The sequence below is a fragment of the Perca fluviatilis genome, chromosome 8, assembly GCF_010015445.1.
Source record: "Perca fluviatilis chromosome 8, GENO_Pfluv_1.0, whole genome shotgun sequence".
Classification (NCBI taxonomy): Eukaryota; Metazoa; Chordata; class Actinopteri; order Perciformes; family Percidae; genus Perca; species Perca fluviatilis.
In genome coordinates this window covers 25,320,241-25,340,167 of record NC_053119.1, presented here as the reverse complement: position 1 = coordinate 25,340,167, position 19,927 = coordinate 25,320,241, and the positions used below count along the sequence as shown (strand labels likewise).

Below are 19,927 nucleotides of genomic sequence, written 5' to 3'. Positions count from 1 at the left end.
GATGGCTCCTCCATCTTGATCGTGATTTGAACCTTTTTCTTGTTAAGAAACTACACAGGCAATTGGATGATAGTGACATCTAGTGGAAAAAGGAATGAACTGCTTGTCAAATTAAAACAAAGTTAGGCTGCCATAAAAAAGTTGCATTGGTGCATGATAAAATGTAATCAGGTAATCCTCAACCATGTAACTGTAATCTGATTACGCATTTTTTTAATTGTAATCTGGGCTGATTATAGTTACTTGATTTTTGTAATCTGATTACATAATCCAGATTACATGTAATCCGTTACTACCCAACCCTGAGTATATGTTAGACTCTCTGTAGCCATGGTTATGCAGTACATGAGTTTATCTCAGAGAATTTGATGGAAGTATTTTATTTACATAATGTGCCAGCTCAGTTAAAAAACAGATTTTGCAAGCAATAGCAGGGTTTGTGTTCTAATAAATGACATCATTTGTGATTTGAATTCCATAATTACAATATAACAATATAGTTCCATTCCTTTCCATATTATTTATACAGTACACATGAGCTCAATGTTTGACTTATTTTTTCCCCATGTATCATATCCAATTTAATTGCACTAATGCATGCTACGTGGTCAGGCTTAATATGTGGCACGACAGAAAAGGATGCCACCCTGGATCCGCTGTTATGTTGTTGTTATATGTTGATGGCTGCGGAGCAACAAACCCCTCCCATAAAACTAAATCCCAAATTAATGTGACTATAAATACACACAACAGATCAAGTATCCAAAGGGAGGAGCTCCACATCCACACCCTGAGCACAATGAGCATGATACCTCTCCTGTTTGTTTACCACTTTAAGCCTCGTTAAAAGCTCTGTTCTGTGAAACTTTAAAGTCCTTCTGTAACGTGTTCCATTCCTCACACAAAATGCCACATCTGTCACTGAGAACATGTTGAGATCACTGGCTCCTGTCTGGAGACGGCTCAAGAGCTATAACCAATAGAGACGAATAACAAAAACACAGAGAAAGTTGGACAGGAGTAGGAGAATTGGAGCGTCGCATTGGTGAGATGTGCTGTAAAATGTTGGGTTTCTGTTAATGGGCTTTGGGTGGCTGTTTTTCTACTTTAAAGTTGCTTAGTGGTTCCAATTCTGCTCTCTTACACTGACCTAACACAGCTCAACCTTTTTCTCTTTCTCCAATATATCTCTCGGACCAAAGTATTTCCACCACTGCGTACGGTGACAGGAAGGGGATAAAAAAAAAAGAAGAAGTCCAAAACAAAAACCTAGTTGCCATGGCACACCAAAACAAACTCTCCCGTGTGAGACAGTTGTCTGGTTCTTTGCCTGCGTGGCTATTCTTTAGTAGCAATGACACAGCAAGGGTCAGCCTATTATAAACACGGATCAAGGGAAGGAAATGCAATTGCCTAATAAACACAAGCAGAGGCAGGTCTCATGAGACCTCATCACTTCCTGTCAGAACGCAGAGCAGATGGAAAGGCTTTTACTTTCTCCTGCACACTATGCTCTCTCTCTCTCTCTCTCTCTCTCTCTATCTATCTGTCGCCTTCCATGTCCTTTTGATGTTTCCATTATAAGAGTGACATTTTATTTTTTTTGCCAGTGTGGCTCTATCTTCCAAGTAGGGAGCTTGGTCGGCAATTACTCAAAGAGCTTCCAGTGCGCTACTGCTACCAGCCACAGTTGTTCCTCCCCCCTTCAACAATTTCATTTTCAGAGTTTTGTAGCTGTGCTCATAAGACTCTGTTTTAGACCTCACAGCTGTAGTATACAGTCTGCCTATAAACTCGCATGGGCTAGACATGATTTATGATCGTGAGAGGTGTTTGGATGGTGGCGTGAGACTATTCTGAGACAAATCCCACTCATAGTACTTAAAGAGAAGGTGACCTTGTCGAAACCGAGTCTCCAATGCATTTTTTAAGGGTAGAGCTCTTGTGTTTTCTTTAAAATCTCAACTAAACATTCAAAGAAGGCATATGTGTGTAATGGTGTTTGCTGAGGTATGCAAATACTGGCTTATTTTACATTTGGCTGTGCATAGAAAGCTAGGGGCTGCAGATATTTTGCATATGCTGTAATTTGGATGAAGTTGTTTCCTATTATAATATAAGTTGTTTCCAAATATATATATTTTTTTTCTAATGATCAGCTATGTTGTGATTCAGACGAAGCACAGTTCCTCATTACAGATTGCCAGAAGGTTTACGTTATGTTCAAACTGTGACTTAATGCAATAGAGAGTGACTCGACTATATAGCATGTTCCTGGAGGTACATGGAAGAGTTCATACCTCATGCTGGATATCATATGGGTGTGGAGCTCACCAGGTCACACATGCACGTGCGTAGGCTCAGATACAGTTTGTGCACCGTATCTCTAGCATCCTATCTATAGATGCCCTTGAGGGTGCTATACTAATCTTTACTTTAATGTTGCTCCCTGCTGTTGCAATCTCCTGCAGATGGACCTTTTGCTGTGGGATTAACAGGGTGTAATGGGATGTGAAATCCAAGTCTTTTTTTATTTATAAATTTTTTTTAAACCATGTATTTATTGAAATTTTTGTACATTTTACAGACAAAAACAGTACAAGGCACATAACAGAAAACAGAAAAAAGACCAAGGCTCAAATGTAGTAGCTGTAGTATCCACAGTCATAAGTCCGTACATCCATAGGAGTATGCTTACATGAAAAACATACTGCCGTTGTTTATCTCAACACCGTACAGTACAGATGGCACACTACAGGCATTAAGAGAATGTTATATTATTTATATATATATATATATATAAAAAAACACTCTTGGTCCAGCTAGTAATCACTCCAACCATCCACATCCATACTAGAAAATGCTCCAGATTTTCCAAAACTTGTCAAGCTTATTTTTTGTTGTATAACTTATCTTTTCTAGAGCTAAGTAAAAAGTCATTCCCCTCAACCATTGCGATGAAATCCAAGTCTTTGTCATTTCCAGCCAGGGCAACTATAGCTGCATAGCTTTACTGAGTGGAGGCTCTGGAGGACAGATTTAGAGCGTCATGCAAAGTAATGTATAAATGAACTCGATCTGATTTAAAGATTGAGGTAAATCAAAGCCAGGAGTGGGATTTAAATCGAAGAGTGGGTACATATATGTGAGCCAAAAATATGTTAGATGTTTCTGGCAAGATTTCTTGAATATATAGTGTGCGTTTCAAGCACTGAGAATGCTTTGAAGTATCTGGAATCGGATGGGCAGCGGGAGTGATGTGAAATGTAACTCTTGAGGCACTGTATATTTCATCTAGCAGGATTTACCTTTAGGCATATATGAAATGTCAAAATGAGGATTATAAGCATGCAGGGGGACAGGCTTCATATAAACAGGGTCAGTAAGTTCAGGCACATATCCTTAAGAACATTTAAATGTGTACTATATATATTCTTCCAGTCTATTTATAACTTATCCCATCACTTATGCCATTATCACTATCTATCTTACCTCTTTTTGTTCCTTCCTCTCTTTTAACTGCACATGTGTAATAATGGATAAAGAGTAGTGAGGTAAAATGGCAGACACAGCCCTGCTCCTCTTTAGGGACAGCTAATTATACATAAACACAGTGGCTGTGCAGAATAGTTAACCTTAAGAGAGTTCATAAAAACAAGTTGTCTTCATAAGTGGAATGTTCTCTTCAGAGTGCAGCACATAAATGAGAGCATATTTGGCATCCAGTTTGACACAGTCCTGCACTATTAAGTTACTAACCCGCCCCTTGTCGTGCCACTATGGTCCTGGCAACAGTTGTCGCCGGCTTTGCTAAAAAGCTGCTGCAGCTTCATCTGTCTTACCTGTGAAGCACACAGCCTAGTTTCCATCCACCGCATCATATTGAGACGGCAGGTCGTGACATGATAGAGTGAGACCGTTAACTGTTGGGAGAAAAAAAGGCGCTCATGTTTACTGTGTCCACTGTGTAACCATAGAAACGGGATGAATGTGATGCCATGATTAGATTACTTCATTGTAAAACCACATGGCTCCATAGTCAGACACCTTCATTTTGTGAACTCTGGGACCTTTAACACAAACACGTTTAAGCCATTAATAATGAACTGATTAGACATTTTGGGACTGTGCTTACTTAATATCCTCTGAAAAATCTTCTGTAAGGAATGTGTAGTTAACAGTGGATGCCATTAAGTGTAATGGCTCCTAGGTAATTTGTTGAGCCCCGTGCACCACTCCCTTCGTGTACTTGGTAATGAGATTTTACTGTGCGCTGTGGGCAGGGTGGCCATTTTCTTTGACCAGCCAAAGTCACTGTGGTGCCAGCTGAGATGCTTCTATAGTGCAGCCCAGGATGAGCGTGATCTGTGGGTCATGAGAAAAATTTTTCCATTCAGGAAAATATCTCTATTACAGTAATGATGCATAAAGGTATCAACAGGGCTCTGGTTGTCTAGTGAGGTGGACAAAATGATAGTCTCCGAGAGTCAAGTGGGCCAAACAGATGCTAATGATAACATGATAGAACTACACATCAGTGTATTATTGAGTTTTGTGATGCGGCATCCATTGTCAGACATTATTTTGTCGATGTCCAGTGAAAACCATGTGTCTAATTTTGTTAATTTTGAATTTTTTTTAGAAAAACTGAAGGTATAAGAGCTCTTTCAGACCAGACGTGCAATCAAATATCACCAGTGTTCTGTAAAGTGCAAAATAAAAAGCAGTCAATCTTACACATCAGCTAATAAGCATAATTTGAACTTCAACAGAATGTCATCTTGAATCCTGGTATCTTGACCCCTCTTTGAATTTGTCTGCAAAGCTTGAGATTTATTTTACTCCTGGTAGGATCAGAGAGTGTAGAATAACATAACTGTGAGACCTCAGAGATGCACAAAAGTAACTTTTCCAATATCTTATCTACTTTAACATTATCGGTGCCATAACTTCTGGCTCCTGTCAATGACGGAATCACATTGGATGCTTTTTGTGTGTGTTTTCTGTGAAAGCCCTTCATAAGCTACATAGACCATTTAAAGGACAATTCTGGCGCAAAATGAACGTAGGGGTAATTAACATATGTGTACCGAGTCAAACATTACCTGGGACATGTTTTCATGCTATTCAAATGTGTCTCTAGCTTTTAGTGGTATAAAATAGCGACTTACCATCTGCCCAGAAAGGTAGCGTTAGCAGCTAACCACCAGTTTTTGGTAGCTTGTTTAAAGCTAGAGACCCATTCGATTAGCATGAAAACATGTCCCAGAGAACGTTTGACTCGGTACACATATGTTAGTAACCCCTAGGTTCATTTTGCACTGGAATTGTCCTTTAAATGTCCTTTATTGTGCTAATTTTCAGATTCATGCTTGCATTTTTGGTTTCTACTAGAACATGTTTATATGTTTTAATGTAAAAAAAGAAAAAAAAAAGAAAAATACTTTTCTCTTACTGTCTGTCTGAATATACCCCAATTCACCTCTGAAATGCTTTGTTTTAGTGCCTGTCTCTTTAAGCCCCCGTCCCGAAAAAGCCCAGTGTTTCCAGGTCTTTCACATCTGCGCTATTGGAGTCTCTGCACCGTCATTGCAGCCGGGAAATGACTGTGACAGCACTGTTAGTGACGCTGTCTACCTAATATATTATAGTTGTGACATCACAACCGTACGGATGTCCTGACGGCTCGTTTCCTGGAAGTTGTATTCCCCTCCAATACTCATAGTTACTAGGGGTGGGGGAAAATATCGATACAGCATAGTATCGCGATATTTTTTAGTGGCAATACTGTATCGATACACAGACGCCAAGTATCGATCTTTTATGATATATGTGTCTGTCTGATTGACGATCCCATTTTGCAGCAATAAAATTGAAGTGAGATGAACAGACAGAGAAATGTATCTCTTTAGATAAAACCGATGTTGACAAAATTTTCCTTTGGGGACATCATTTGAAACTGGGAAAAATTTGAAGTTGGAAAAAAGGTAATAAATTGCAATATATCGCAGAATATTGCAATATGTTTAAAATCGCAATAATATTGTATCGTGACATAAGTATCGTGATGATATCGTATCGTGAGGCCTCTGGTGATTCCCACCCCTAATAGTTACTATAAACTCTGAATGTAGGAGAATTAATTAATTTTTTAAATAATCCCACAAAAAAAAAAAAAAAAGCCCAGTCTAAAGCCCAGTCCAGACCAAAGATTCACGAGACGAGACAAAACCGTTTTCGAGCGTTGCAGGGAAAAGTTGCAGCGGTCTGAACCGACCCGTCTCAGCTCGACTAAAGCCAGCTGATGGTGGCGCCTGCGACTCAGCTGGTCAAGTCACCAGTTGCCGGTTTAAGAACGTGAGGGACGTCACCTGTTTCAACAGCCAATGGCAAAGTCATCTTGTAAAGTCAGCTGCAAACTACAGAAATACAATGAGAGACGGAGGCTCAACGTGCACCCGCAATCACGTACGGTCAGGCGAGCTAGAGAGGGACTGAAGAGAGGGAGCTCCTAGGACAAAGCCGTGAATCAGAGAAATCAAACGTGTTTTTTGCCAATTTGTCACAGATCATAGAAATGTACTGTAACTGTAGCAAGCATCTCACTATCACTTACATTATCCACATTCATATTTAGACGCAACAAATGACATATCCAGCTTCAAAAAGCCTGGAAGTCGGAAGTTAGAACGAAAGTACGAAGAGTCGTTGCTATGGAGATCATACCGTCGCCTCGTCTTGTCGCATGGGTGTCAACTGGCGGGTTTTAGAACGCTGCAGACCGGTGCGTTGAAAGTAGTTGCAGGTTTCAACTCGTCTCAAATCTTTGGTCGGAACTGAGCTCAATAATTTCTCAGCTAGCTGTGTACACTACAACGTTAGACTAAAATGTGATATACTATATATTTAAACCAAATAGTGTGACAGTGTAAGAGTTTTCAATTAAAAATATACTTTTTTACACAGTACACAGATGTATACAGTCTATTGTGCTAACAGAGTAGACTGCAGATGTAGCCTCTCTGAAAATACGAAACCAGTGTCCACATTAACCTTAAAAAAACGCCTTGGGTTTCAAATAATAAATCGTTAGGCATCTGGACAAACAGTAGAGAGGTGGTGAAAGGTGGATAGACAGTGCAGAGAGGCAGACAGTGTTTCCTTTCCCCTCTCTCTCTTCCTTGATTTACATTTTTTCCTGCCTCTTTGCTCCCTCTGTATCCCTATCCCCATGTCTTCATTCCTCTATTTTCTTCATGAACCTTCTTGATTTAGGTCTGTTTTGCAATTTCCCTACCAAACCCATACATGCACTGCTCATGTCTTATTTCTATGGTCTAACTCCTGCTGTTTTGGGGAACTGCTACAGATATTTGATTCTGCGGCTCTGAGTCGTTTGATCTGTATTCCCTGCTAGCTCTTGCATGCAGCTTGGAGTCCCAGTGGGCGAAGAACAAATGAATTAATTCCAGTGCTGTATCCAGCTGAAATAAAACACACCCAGGAGATCATACAAAATAACAACCGTTAAAGGAAAACAAGAAGAAAAAAAAAGTATCTTGAGCAACTGTGTTTACACTGGCTACTTTTCTGTTGCTCGAGTCTTCATTTTTGGAAGCGGGACTGCTGTCTAAATGTATTTTCTCCACCATTTAATTTGCAGGATAACATTAACATTAATAATGCATCAAGCTGATGAAAGTAATTAGAAAAGGCTCATCAGGAATCCATAGTCTAAAATAGTATTTGTGTATGTTGTTGTACAGTTGTTATAGGAATGGTTTTGAGATTTTTGGAAATGTGCTTACATAATCCCTTTCTTGCCAAGAGTTAAGTTGTTTTCACATACAAACTCCGGACAATGTCAGATGAATCAGGTCCGGACATAGCCTGGAGGGTAACACTTTACTTGAAGGTATCGACATAATCGTGACATGACACTGTCATAACTATGACATGACACTGTCATGAATGTGTCATAAATGATAAATAAACAAGTCATAAACATTTATGACTTCTGTCATTAAGTGTCATTCGTTTTTTTGTCATGACAAGTTGACATTGTTTGGGTTGTCTTGATTATGACAACTTGACATTAATCAAAGTGACATTACCAGAAGTTGTCTTGGTCATGACAAGTTGACATTAAATTGGTTTGGGATGTCTTTGTAATGACAAGTTGACATTAACCAGGATGACATTACCAGAGGATGTCTTTGTCATGACAACTTGACATTAAATTTCTTTGGAGTGTCCTTATTAAGACAACTTGACATTCAACAGGATGACATTATGTCAACTTGTCATGACAAAGACATCCTCTGGTAATGTCATCCTGGTTAATGTCAACTTGTCATAATCAAGACAACCCAAACAATGTCAACTTGTCATGACAAAAAACGATTACAGGGGGTTACGTCACTTCATAACGTTCCCATGGCAACAGGGGAAAATGGCTGCTCTTGTGTGAAGTAAACGCAACATTTTTCAACTTTCTGCTAAGATATATGTGCCCTTTTTGCAACGAAAATGCGGGGATTATGAAATCATGCAAGCCCCGCATATTTTGCGTGGAAACCGGCGATTTATGCGGCGAAAGTGCGGCGTATTTGAAAAAATGCAGCCCCTGCATAAATATGCAGACTTTGGCTGATTGTACAGCTCAATCGGGTAATGTCTGGATAATTTCAGGTTTGCAGTGAATGTGTGAAAGGGACTTTAGACGAGAGGGTTGATACCTCTCTCCCGTTTAAGAGTGGTATCAAACAAGAGCATTTTGCTAAATAACGTTCCTTTAATCTTACAATAAATACTGACTGACTGTCATTGTTTGACACAGACTGCTTTCTGAGACCACCACATGCTGTTTTCAAGCTTAGCAAGGTGTAAACTTGAATAACACTGACCTCAAGACTTCACAGACATGAAAACATAAGCAGTGAAGCAGACATACTGTAAATTATTTTACCACATCACTGTCAGTTCTGAAGGCACATAGTTTAGAACAAACTGGTTATGTTCTTTCCATCAGTGTGTGTGTGTGTGTGTGTTCGTGTATGCGTGCGTGCGTGCGCGTGTGTGTGGGCGTGGTTTGTGACACCATAATGAGTTAAGCATAAAACGGTGGAGCCTGCATTCATTCAAGAGCAGTGACGTCGTCCTCTGAGTGGAGCGAGGGGAGTTTTTGGGAGACCACTGCAAGTGAAACTCCTTGCGAGGCTGGGCTGTAATCTGAAGCCAAGAAGAAGTGAGAGAGAGAGAGAGAAATTTTAGAGAGAAAAAGAAAGGGAGAGAGACAGAGGGAGGGGGGAGGGAAGAACTGAAGGGCCAAGAGAAGGTGATGTCAGCTGAGTTCAGAAAGTAAACAGAGTTCCAGACTGCAGCATGCTGTCTGCGGGACGGGGACTGCAACTGGGACAAACCCATGGGGGCGCCCACACAACCCCCTGGACCAGCACCTTTATCTCTTGCAAGGAGGGCTGGTTCCTCTTCATCTCCCTCTTCATCTACTTACCTCAAGTGACAGCCTGGCCCTACGGTAAGAAACTTTAAGTTCACTGCTCTTCTTTCTCTCCCTCTCTCTATGTTTGGCACAACCTCTTGGTTTAAGTTCTTTGTTCTCAAAAAGCCGGCATCAGCAACTCTCTCCATCCTCTCTTCCCTTCTATCCTTTAAGAGCACAACAGCGCTCAGCAAGGCTTGTAAAAAAAGACAGACAGAGAGACATTGATGTAAAATCCAGCTTTTTAACAGAGGCTGCAAAGTAAACCAGCACTGACAAGTTTGTGCAGTCGTTGACTTTACAACTCTTGTTCTGAAATACAGAAGGGGAGGGATTGCCATGCGTGGGTTTGTTATTGTAGTGTCACATTAAAAAAAAAAAGGGCTCTGTGATCTTTATACTCCAGTTGTTCTTTGTGTGAAATGAAAGTGGGATTGTTTTTCTGCTCTTAAATAAAAGAAGTTGGACGCGGCCACACATTCCTTGAGGTAAAGTGAGGCGGCTGGAGTCCTAATAGGGGTGTTGAATCTTGGCACTTGTTCCCTTTTGTGTGAGAGCTTCTCTTTAAATGCTAAAGTGTGCTCTCCCTGAGATTGAGATCGCCCCTGCCAGTTTACCCCGGGTGACCACTTGAACTGCTGCAGGAAGACATGAGTCACGTTTGAGTCAATCACGCTGGCTGTGGTAATGTGAATACCTTACACCGTCTCCAAGACTCCTAACCAAACCTCTGCCCTCTGTCTGATTCATCATCGCAAGGTTAGGCAGTAAAATAATACCTTCAATTTGTAACGTTGGTGAATGTGGCAAAGGGTTGGGCAGAGGACAGCTTTGTTATTAAGCTGCAGCGAATTAGAGAGATCTCCCTGGCAGATTTGCTTGCTTATGTTGTTGTCAGCTGAGTCACTCTCAGCACGGCTTGTTTCATAATCGTGCATTATCAGCTGATGATATATATTCTGTTGAGCAATCTGAAATAGTTTCCTTTTCTCCAAGCAGAGCAGAGGTGTTTACATGCAAATCCTGCTTTTGTGGACATGTCTGTTTACGTGTGTGTGTGTGTGTGTGTGTGTGTGTGTGTGCCTGTGTTTGTGTCTATTTGTGCATGTTTTGGCGTCCCTACTAATGCATTTTTTATCTATGTAAGGCTTCCTGTTTAGGATCCTCCACCCACCTGAATCGTAAGATGTCCTGTTCTTGTACACTCTCCTTATAGTGTGTTTAGCTAAAATCCTCAGGGAGGTTGTCAGGGCTACTGGGTAGTGTGCTGTAGGAAACAAAGACCAAGGTTAGCACACGTAAAAAATGATATTACATTGGGGAAAGTGAAATCTTGCCACAGAATATAGCTACAAGAAGAAAAACATGGCTTCTGATTAAGAGTTTGGAAAAAATAGTATGTCGTATCAGACTCAAGAGTTCATTCCAAGGTTAGGAGCAAAATGCTGAAAACAAATGTGCATATCTCAGACTCCTGTTTGACCAACATATCGGTGTGTGTTCATACCATTTCACTAAAGTGGGTAATAGAGTGAGAGGATATTTTATTAGGTTTGTGGTTTCCATAGCGGAGGGAAGTTTATTTAAAGCAAATCTACAGGATGACCACTGGGAGTGTCAGTGCTTGGGATCGGGCTACATTCAGATCCGCAATGGCCGCACAGCTCTCCTGGGAGTTTCCCTGTTCCATGATAGCAAAATCACTCCAACCTCAAAATACCAGACAGCTGCTGTGGCCAGTAGGCAAAAGGAATTATACACTCGCACATACATGCACTTACAGTTGCTATAAAAACAACAATTTTTCCAAGATCCATCAGCATAAAATAAGCACCATTTTGTCAGGAGGAAACAGTTTATTCATCAGATATATACTGTAACCTGTCATTCTCTTCACAGGGAACTTTTTCTGACATAAATTCTCACTTAATTATGGCAAGGAACAAGTCTAACTTAATGATGTTTTGGCAAGGATTATGCAAAGCAGAATGGTCAAATTAAATTGGCACTGTTGGCATTGGTAGATGCCACTAGGGGGAAGTGAGAAAATGTGGGTTTTTTTGTAATTTCGGTGAACTGAACGTTAAAGCAATGGTTCAGCATTTTGGAAGATATGACTTTTCGCTTTCTTGCTGAGACTTAGATGTGCAGATTGATACCACTCTCATGATTGTTTGTTAAATATGAAACTACCACCAGTTTGCTTAGCTTAGCCTAGCTTAGCTTAGCTTAGCTTAGCTTAGCTTAGCAGAAAGACTGGAAAAAGGGGGCACCAGCTTGCCTGGCTCTGTCTAAATGGCGTGTCATGTTAACAATGTTAACAAAATCTGCCTACCAGCTCCTCTAAAACTCACAAATTAGCATGCTATTCATGTGTTTAATCTGCACAATAACTGAAGAGTGATTATGCGGTTATGCGAAAGGGTTAGGCAGGACTATTTCTTGGTTGGGGGCAGCCCTGTCTGAAGTCTCCAGATGAAGTGGGAAGAAGTAGTAAGTGACTGCTTCAGAGCCAAAACATAGTCTAACATATAACCCTCGTAAAATCAAAACGTGCCGTTTTTTTTTTCACTTTAATTATACACTTTAAAGCCAGGCTAGCTGTTTCCCTTTGTTTCCCGTCTTTAAGATAAGTTAAGCTAATCAGTTGGTGATGGTATGAAGCTACCATTTTCAGCAGATTTACCATATAGACAAGAGAGTGGCATCAATCGTCTCATCTTACTCTGAAGGTGAATAAGCATATTTCCCAAAATGTTGAACTGCTATATAACTTGGTCAAGCCTGCAGAATAGAGTTATACATGTCCAACATAGGTGACACAGTCACAGCATTGTGCTCTGTTTGATAAAAATGTTCAAGCCATTTTAAATTTCTCACTGAGCTCCGCTCAAACCGTCTCCGCATTGTGCTCTTTAGCTTGTTTGGATTTAAAAATAGCTCAGCTATGATACCGGTGTGGCGCAAGACAAGACTGATAAGATACAGTTTCTGAGTGAGCAAGAAAAACGCTAACTACACAATAATGGGTTTAAATGTCACAGAAATGCCCAGCTGCATCTCTTAAAACATTTTATATCAAGTTAGAACACAATTTTACAAGTTATTTGAGACTCTTGGCTCTAAACGTGAACTTGGGCAAAAGTCAATGCTGATGCAAAATGACAGCAAATTCTGACCTTGGCACAGTTTCGGAGCTGATGCAGGCATATGAGTCACTTGTAGGGTCAAATTCAGCCCCTGCAGCACATTTTAAGTGTATCCATTTATCAATAGTGCTGATTGTCCAGGACTTGTGGAACAGCTACAGTATGTGTATCTGTGAGCTTTATATTGGGACAGAATATATTTTTACGGTAAGAAAGTTGATTCCAAACTGAACAATAACGAGATAAGTTTATAGATTGTTCTTGCCTGAAGACAGGGTTTGCTGTGGCTCTCCACAGGTCAGTGGGCCAGCAGGTTATTAAGGTCAGACGCAGGGTCAAAATACTCAGGTGAATTTCCGTGACCACATCTCTGCCCCCGGTAATAACGATGTCAGTCTCTGGATCCACATTAAAGGTGTGCAGCTCAAACATGCCCACTAACAACGTGGGCCTGTAAAGCTTCTGATTGGGTGGGAGTGCTTTGTGACCCACACAGGTCTCCACGAGGCAACGGGGCGTCTGTTATGATGCCCGTGTCACTGCTATTTTCATTTCTATGGCTTCTTGAAATGCATGTCGAGGAGTACGCAGGAGCTCAACATCTGGACTGGAAAAAACAAACAGAAACCACTTACGTAAGAGGGGAAAAAACCTCTATGATCTGCTGTTAAATTGTGTTTCTGTGGCTTGGTGCCAGCGTCTTCTAACACACAATAATAGTTGTGTGTGAACGGCGAAAATATGTGGACGCTATTACACATACAAAAACACATCAAAATCAAACAGATTGGATGGAAAAATGTGCTAGACAGCCATGACGCACAATAAGGAAGCAAACTTTGTTATAGGATGAATTTCTTCCTTGTTAGGGTACCTCTCAGACAACTGTCAACACTTCCAGTTTGTGATTAAATACACATTAGCCAGGGACACACCACAACCACAGTCTTGGGTTAAATTACAGGTCTGGGGAACACAATGATAAATAGAGTGACATTTGCATGTCCATTTTTTTCCCACACATTTGCAAAAACATACATTGTGTCCAAAAACTATTTCAAATGATATTGCTTCTGATGGGCTTAATGCCCAAACACTGAAGATGAGCTCATGCGTGTACTGATGCTTGCACCCTCCGTTTGTAGGCTTACTCCTGTACACATGCACTTCCACACCTGTTCAGACCTTCCTAAAGTGCTGAAAAACCCACATGAAACTGTTACTGTCCAGTCTGTAGTTACCTTCAGGTGTTGACCTGGAAGCGCTCGCAGATGTAATTTTTACAAGGCAGTAAGCTTATTGCTGAAATGAATAAATTCAAATTGGCGGGACACAAGCCAAAGCACAGTAAAGCTGCCTACACATGATACGTGATTTGCTCTCTGCGCACCGCTATAGGGCGCAGAGAGCAAAGCGCAGAGAGCCAAGCGCAGAGAGCCAAGCGCAGCGCAGGTGTTCGTCATCAAGGGTGGCAAGGAAGCTATTTCCCGTTGAAATAATTTGAACTTTGAGTGCAGCGCAAGTGGCAAATGCGAGCGGTGTGAAAAATAGATTGCAGCATGCTTCCAGCACTGGGGGAGAAACCTCGGAGTCACGCTTTGAAGAAAAACACAACAGCCTTATCAACAGAGCTGGAGGTTAGCAAACTGAAACCATTCACAGCGAATAAACTGAAAACACTGCTGCCTGTGTTTATTTACCTCAAGGAGGAGCATTAAGAAAACAGCATGAGGGAATTCTGGAAACGTTTCCCTTTATACATGCATGCCCTTTCATGTTATTGTCTATAGAAGAAGCATTTCCAGTCCTAGTTAACACATATTCTATTATTCTGTAAATCAGGGGCTTCTCTGTAAGTGCACGGAGGGCAGTTAACCACAGGATGTCATTTGTCTATCTAAGGACAAGACACACAGCAGCGATCCATGTAATGACATTACCAGGCCAGCTCATAAAGTCTTTTGACCCTTTCAAGTTTATGTCCTATAAATCACAGTTTTCACAGTCTCTCCAGCAAGCGTCGTTTACAAACCTCAGCGAGGAAGCAGAAAAGCTGTCCCATAAGGAGAGGAGATGGTGTCAGCGCCTCTCAATCCCCATGTGGCAGACATCACACCTTTTAAACCCTGTTTCCATCCAGCACTGTTATTCATTGCAAGGTATATGTAGTGGTTTAAAGACTAGATAGAATTGGCCAGTGTGGCAGTCAACAATGGCTTAAGTCCAGCATCTCTAGTTTGACAATTCCCAGCCTCTGACTTTTGTAATTTGGGTCATATTGCAATCATAACAACAGTCATAGTTGTTAAAAAAATGAAGTTGCTTCCAACTGCATTTGAATGTATGTAAGTGAAAGCAGACCAGAGGTTGGATGGACTCCTGGACTCCAGTGAAAAGCCAGGCTACAATTAGCAGCTCTGATGCATAATGTCTTCCAAAGGGATGTCACTTGAGGCAATTTGAGACTACGAATTTAAAAAAGAAAAACAAATATCCAGAGGTGTGGAATTAAGAAGTGAGTTTACCAGACCTCTGTAGCCTGCTTCTCATCTCTGTTTGAGGCAAGTGGCTCGAGCAGAGATGAGGAGGTCACGTTGCAGTGTGGGTAATGAAGGCGCCATGTTTTGAAAAGGAAGAAGAATGTGTGGAATAAAGAAGACAGCATCTCCGGTTCTGCTGCATTGATTTTAATCTTATTTTTTTTGAATGCCCAACGTGAGTCTGACAATGTTATAGAAGTGCAGTGCATAGCTAGTGGAGTACTCTTAAATAAAGCATGGGCTGTACTTTTGTTTATGTTTATTCAACTTGATTTTACTGAAATTAGACTGTAACAGTTAAAAGAAAAATCTGTAATAAAACATTATTTGTTTTTACTTGCTGTGCCTTTGTCATAATGCATATTTGTACTTGACTCACAGGACGGTGAATAATCCCAATCTTTGCACAGTGCCCTCTTCTTGTCTCAACAGACATCTCTATAAACATGCAGGCCATGCCCATACCATGGATGTTTGCGGTCCTGACACTTGGTTAAAAGAAATCCACAAAAACAACAATCTCAACAGAAACTATGAGCTTCTCCTTTTTTTTGTTTCATGGAGGCAAACCAAACAAAATAAAAAAAAGACAATACAAGAATGTCAGCTTTGATTCAAATGCAAAGCTGAGGAGTTAGTTAGAGTAAGTTGAAATTAATTTTTACCACAAGAAAACTAGCGGTTAGTGTGACAGCCTGGGCATTGTGTAATGGACGGCAGTGTTTGATGAAGTCATAGTCCTGAGATCTATTGCACCCCGTGCCACAAAGAGAGCAGACTGACTCCATGTTGTCACTGGCCTGCGAAACATGCTTTACGGTTAATACACAAATCCAGCTGAGCCCATATTATCAAAACAATAAATGACCCGAGGAACTGACAAGAATCATAAAACAGCTAAACGACTGCAGCAGCTTTATAAACCACTAACTCTGTCCTTAAAAGACGCTCACATTAAAGTTGAACTAGTGGAATTACACAACCTTCTTTCTGTGTGATTAATGTCAGTGTGTTTGTCATACCTCACTGTCTCTGCTAGGAGAAATAGCTGAGGAGAAGGCCAGATTGTAGTTGGATTGAGACACAATTTATGATATCATTAATGTGGAAGGGCAGCAGGGACCAATCGCAGCATTCCAAGACAGCTGTGCTTCTCCTCTCCAGTTGACCGTCTGCAAACAAATAGATTAATCGCTTCTGGTTGCTGCTTTTGTGTGCCCGTGTCTTAGATTCTTGGTTTCACAAAACTTCTATAAAGAACAAATAGGCCAAGTGTGCAGCTATGGCATTACAAATAAAAACAGTGTGTCTGTGTGTTTTTAGGTGGGGGAGTATCGGGAAGATTAAATGGTTAGAGGGTTGAGGGCAGAGAGGGCTGGGAGGAGGGTACATAACAAAAAAAAAAACGCTGCACCAACATTGTGCCAAGTCTAAAGTGCAGCTTCTGTCAGTTCTCCGTCCACATCTGCCACAGGAGAATTTCCACTTGCCTGTTTCAGCTTTTAAATCCACTGTTACATAATTATAACGACTCAGACTCAAATGTTCTTGGATCACTGGTTTCCAGTCCAATTAAACATTGCATTTATTGGGTAAAAACTTTACAAAGAAGAAGCACTTTCTGATTCATTGTTCGGTTCGGTTCTCCGTGTCAGTGACTTTACCATTGTGGCATGTTGTCTGATGCAGGCCTAATGTAGTATGAGAACACACAGAGGAGGTAAACTACCAAGAGACTTGTGGTCCCCTGAAAAGGAGCTTGCAACCATGTGGCAGTGGAAATAACCAGAGAGCCAGTGCAAAGTAGCAGCTTACATAAACACTGAACTCACCAGAATCCTTCCACTGCTGCTCAGGCTTCTGCACATATTTCCCCACAAGGCCAATTGTTACATTTGTCCTGATTTTCTCCATGTTTTACTCATCTTCCTCTCTACCTCTGTGCACATATAATATGCTCCATAAACATATGTTTCCTGCTTGCTTATTCAAATGATTTGCTGAGTTTGCTGACCCTGATGTATCATTAGATTACAGGTATTTATACAACCACTGCCCGGGCCCAGACTGGAACGTTATGTGCAGAGGCTGCTGCGAGTATGATGTGATCCGCTGTAAATGCCCCCTACAGGGGACTCCAGTGGGCTACGCGGTGCCCTGTTGCCGCAACGCCATAAATGAGTGTGACCCCTGCATCATCCATCCAGGTAGAACTTCTGCAAATATTCAGATTTGAATGGGTGTTTTTAATTTATGACACGTAGCAAACTTCATTACCTTGTGAACAGAATAACAAGTTGGTATTCTCTTTATAAAGTCTACATCTGCTGATTGAGCCCATACATCTCCATTCTTGAAACTGGTCTTTCTCTAATATCTGCAGTATAGCTTTTGCAAGACCAAGTGATGTCTATCAACTCCTGTACCATTACAAACAGTATGACAGAAAGATTGAAAATATTTGTGGCTGATGATCTAATTTGTTTTCCTGGCTAACTTCACATTGGCTCCTTCTCTTCACTTCTTGGCAGAACCCTTTTGAATGAGTGCAGGAGTGATTTGAACGTTGATTTTGTGAACGAAATGAAAATCGGTGTGTTTGTGCTCAGATATGAGCGCATCATTGTCTGTGTAAGAAATACAGGTGTGTACATACAAAAATGTGCCGTAGCTCACGCATCCAAACGCCTGCTTTCCTACATGCCACCTGCCTGTAGAAGTATGTCATGTTTTCTTCACAGCTGGAATTAACTCGTTTTCCTTTATAGGGAAAAAAAAACAGCCGTTTGGAATTTACATAACATTTTACTGTTAAACAAAAATATGTGACTAGCCCTGTGTTAAAATCCATAACTGTATTTAGGTCAGATGTTGCTTTCTCTCCCCCCCCCCCCATTGGATAAAGCAGTCTATAAAGTGAAAATCCATCCTCCCAGGAAGGCATTTCAGGGGGTTTTCTCCACATTTCTATTTCAGGAAGCACTAATACGTGTGTGTGTGTGTGTGTGTGTGTGTGTGTGTGTGTGTGTGTGTGTGTATGTGTGTGTGTGTGTGTGTGTGTGTGTGTTCTGTTGTAGTGAAGGACAAGCGTGATGAGTTTAGCAGAGTTGATTTAAAGGAAACTAGGCAGGGGTCTGATGAGGTTGGGATTCCATGTGGGGAAAGTGTTCCCAATTCTGACAAACAATAACAGCCCTTTTAAAATGCTCAATACTAATTTGTTTGTATTGTCTGTATTCTGACCTGTCAGCCTGACTTAATTAATTACTTTAATGTCATTTTGTTTCCGGCTCTCTTTCAGGTTGCAGTATATTTGAGAACTGTAAGCGCTGTAACAATGGGACATGGGGCCCCAGGGATGACTTCTTCATTACTGGCAAATACTGCGCTGAGTGTCGGCCTGGCTGGTCTGGGGGAGATTGCATGAGTAAGTCTCTTCATTCTCTCCCAATTAGCGGATACTACATGGCTTTACTGTAATGATTTTCTTCTATAAGCGAAATGAATACCATGTTCATGTGTACTTTCCTTCCCTGCTGATTTATCCTCATCTGGGACAACTATGCCAGCTTGGAATGCTGCCATATGCCCAGGAGGTTTTCCATGAGGAGCTGAAAGACAAGTTAAAGTCAACAATTGGGAATCACATAAAACAATTTTATATGTAACATTTGGACACTGGCTACAGCGTTCTCAATATATCATATATGCAACAATCTGCCAAGGGGCCCAACACACATACATTTAATTATAAGTAGAACCTGTAAAGGCAGCTGAATGCCTTGTTGCCTCTGTGGGCCTTTTTGCCTTGTGTTTATGCATCTTTATGTTGTTGAGCACAACACTATGCTTTTGCAGTGGCTTTGGAATGTCAAATGCAATTGCTTTTGGCTTGAATGGTAACCAACGCAGCTGAATGTAGACCCTCAAAATAATAATTGAGCTGTAATTAACAGCCACCAAAATTTAAAGTGCACCAAGTTTTCAAAGTTGAATTCTTTCCCATGTGTTTTTCAGAGTGTGGGGGAGTGATCCGTAAACAGCAGGGCCACTTGGTGCTCGAGAGCTACCCCAACAATGCTCGGTGTGAGTGGACCATCCAGGTGGACCGTCCCTTTACCATAGAGCTCAGGTGAGACCATGAACCTTCTGCTTCTATAGTTGGTCTGTAGTGGTCCTCATTTACCTGCCTGTGTCATCAGAGCAAAGTTTGGAGGTACAATTACTTAGGTTACTTCAAAAAGGTTAGTGTTAATATTCACTGAGAGTAGTTGATTTTGCCTATCACAAAGCATGATGGGTAAAACCACAGGTTATATTGTTTGTCTTCTCCATCAGCTACAATTTCAAACAAGACTAAGACCCTGTTTACACTTGGTTTTACAATGAGTCTTGTGCAGTTGGATCACAAATAGGCCGATCACTCAAACTACTTGCAGAGGTGGTCTGGGATGCATTTGACCGCATACCTTTTTATAGTGTTAGTGTAAGTGTAATGCATCCTGATGCGTCCCCGCCAAGGACATAACAGAAAAATACGTTTTCCAGTGCAGGACATGGTGGTTGTTTTAGTGACAGCGCACCAAACAGGGATCTCACGATACCAAAAATCTAGTAGTGCCACCAAAAGTACACGATAAAAATAAATGAAATACGAACAATAATACTTAAACGTGAATTCCTTTATTTAAACGTGTGTGTGTGTGTGTGGGGTTACCTAGTTCACAACCATAGTG

At 41.0% G+C, this 19,927-nt stretch overlaps 1 protein-coding gene across 4 annotated transcripts in view; it reads left to right on the top strand.

The window, feature by feature from the left end:
* pamr1 (peptidase domain containing associated with muscle regeneration 1) overlaps positions 1-19,927 on the top strand; it is an 84,477-nt gene that overhangs the window by 47,145 nt on the left and 17,405 nt on the right. For 3 of the 4 annotated variants that reach the window (XM_039808849.1, XM_039808850.1, XM_039808851.1), the window contains 3 exons: positions 17,222-17,398; positions 18,493-18,618; positions 19,209-19,323. In XM_039808849.1, coding sequence (XP_039664783.1) covers positions 17,269-17,398; positions 18,493-18,618; positions 19,209-19,323 — 371 coding nt within the window. In that variant the 5' untranslated portion in view covers positions 17,222-17,268. Of the gene's footprint in view, positions 1-9,114; positions 9,539-17,221; positions 17,399-18,492; positions 18,619-19,208; positions 19,324-19,927 lie in introns of those variants that run through there. The other variant, XM_039808848.1, reaches the window with a different exon arrangement.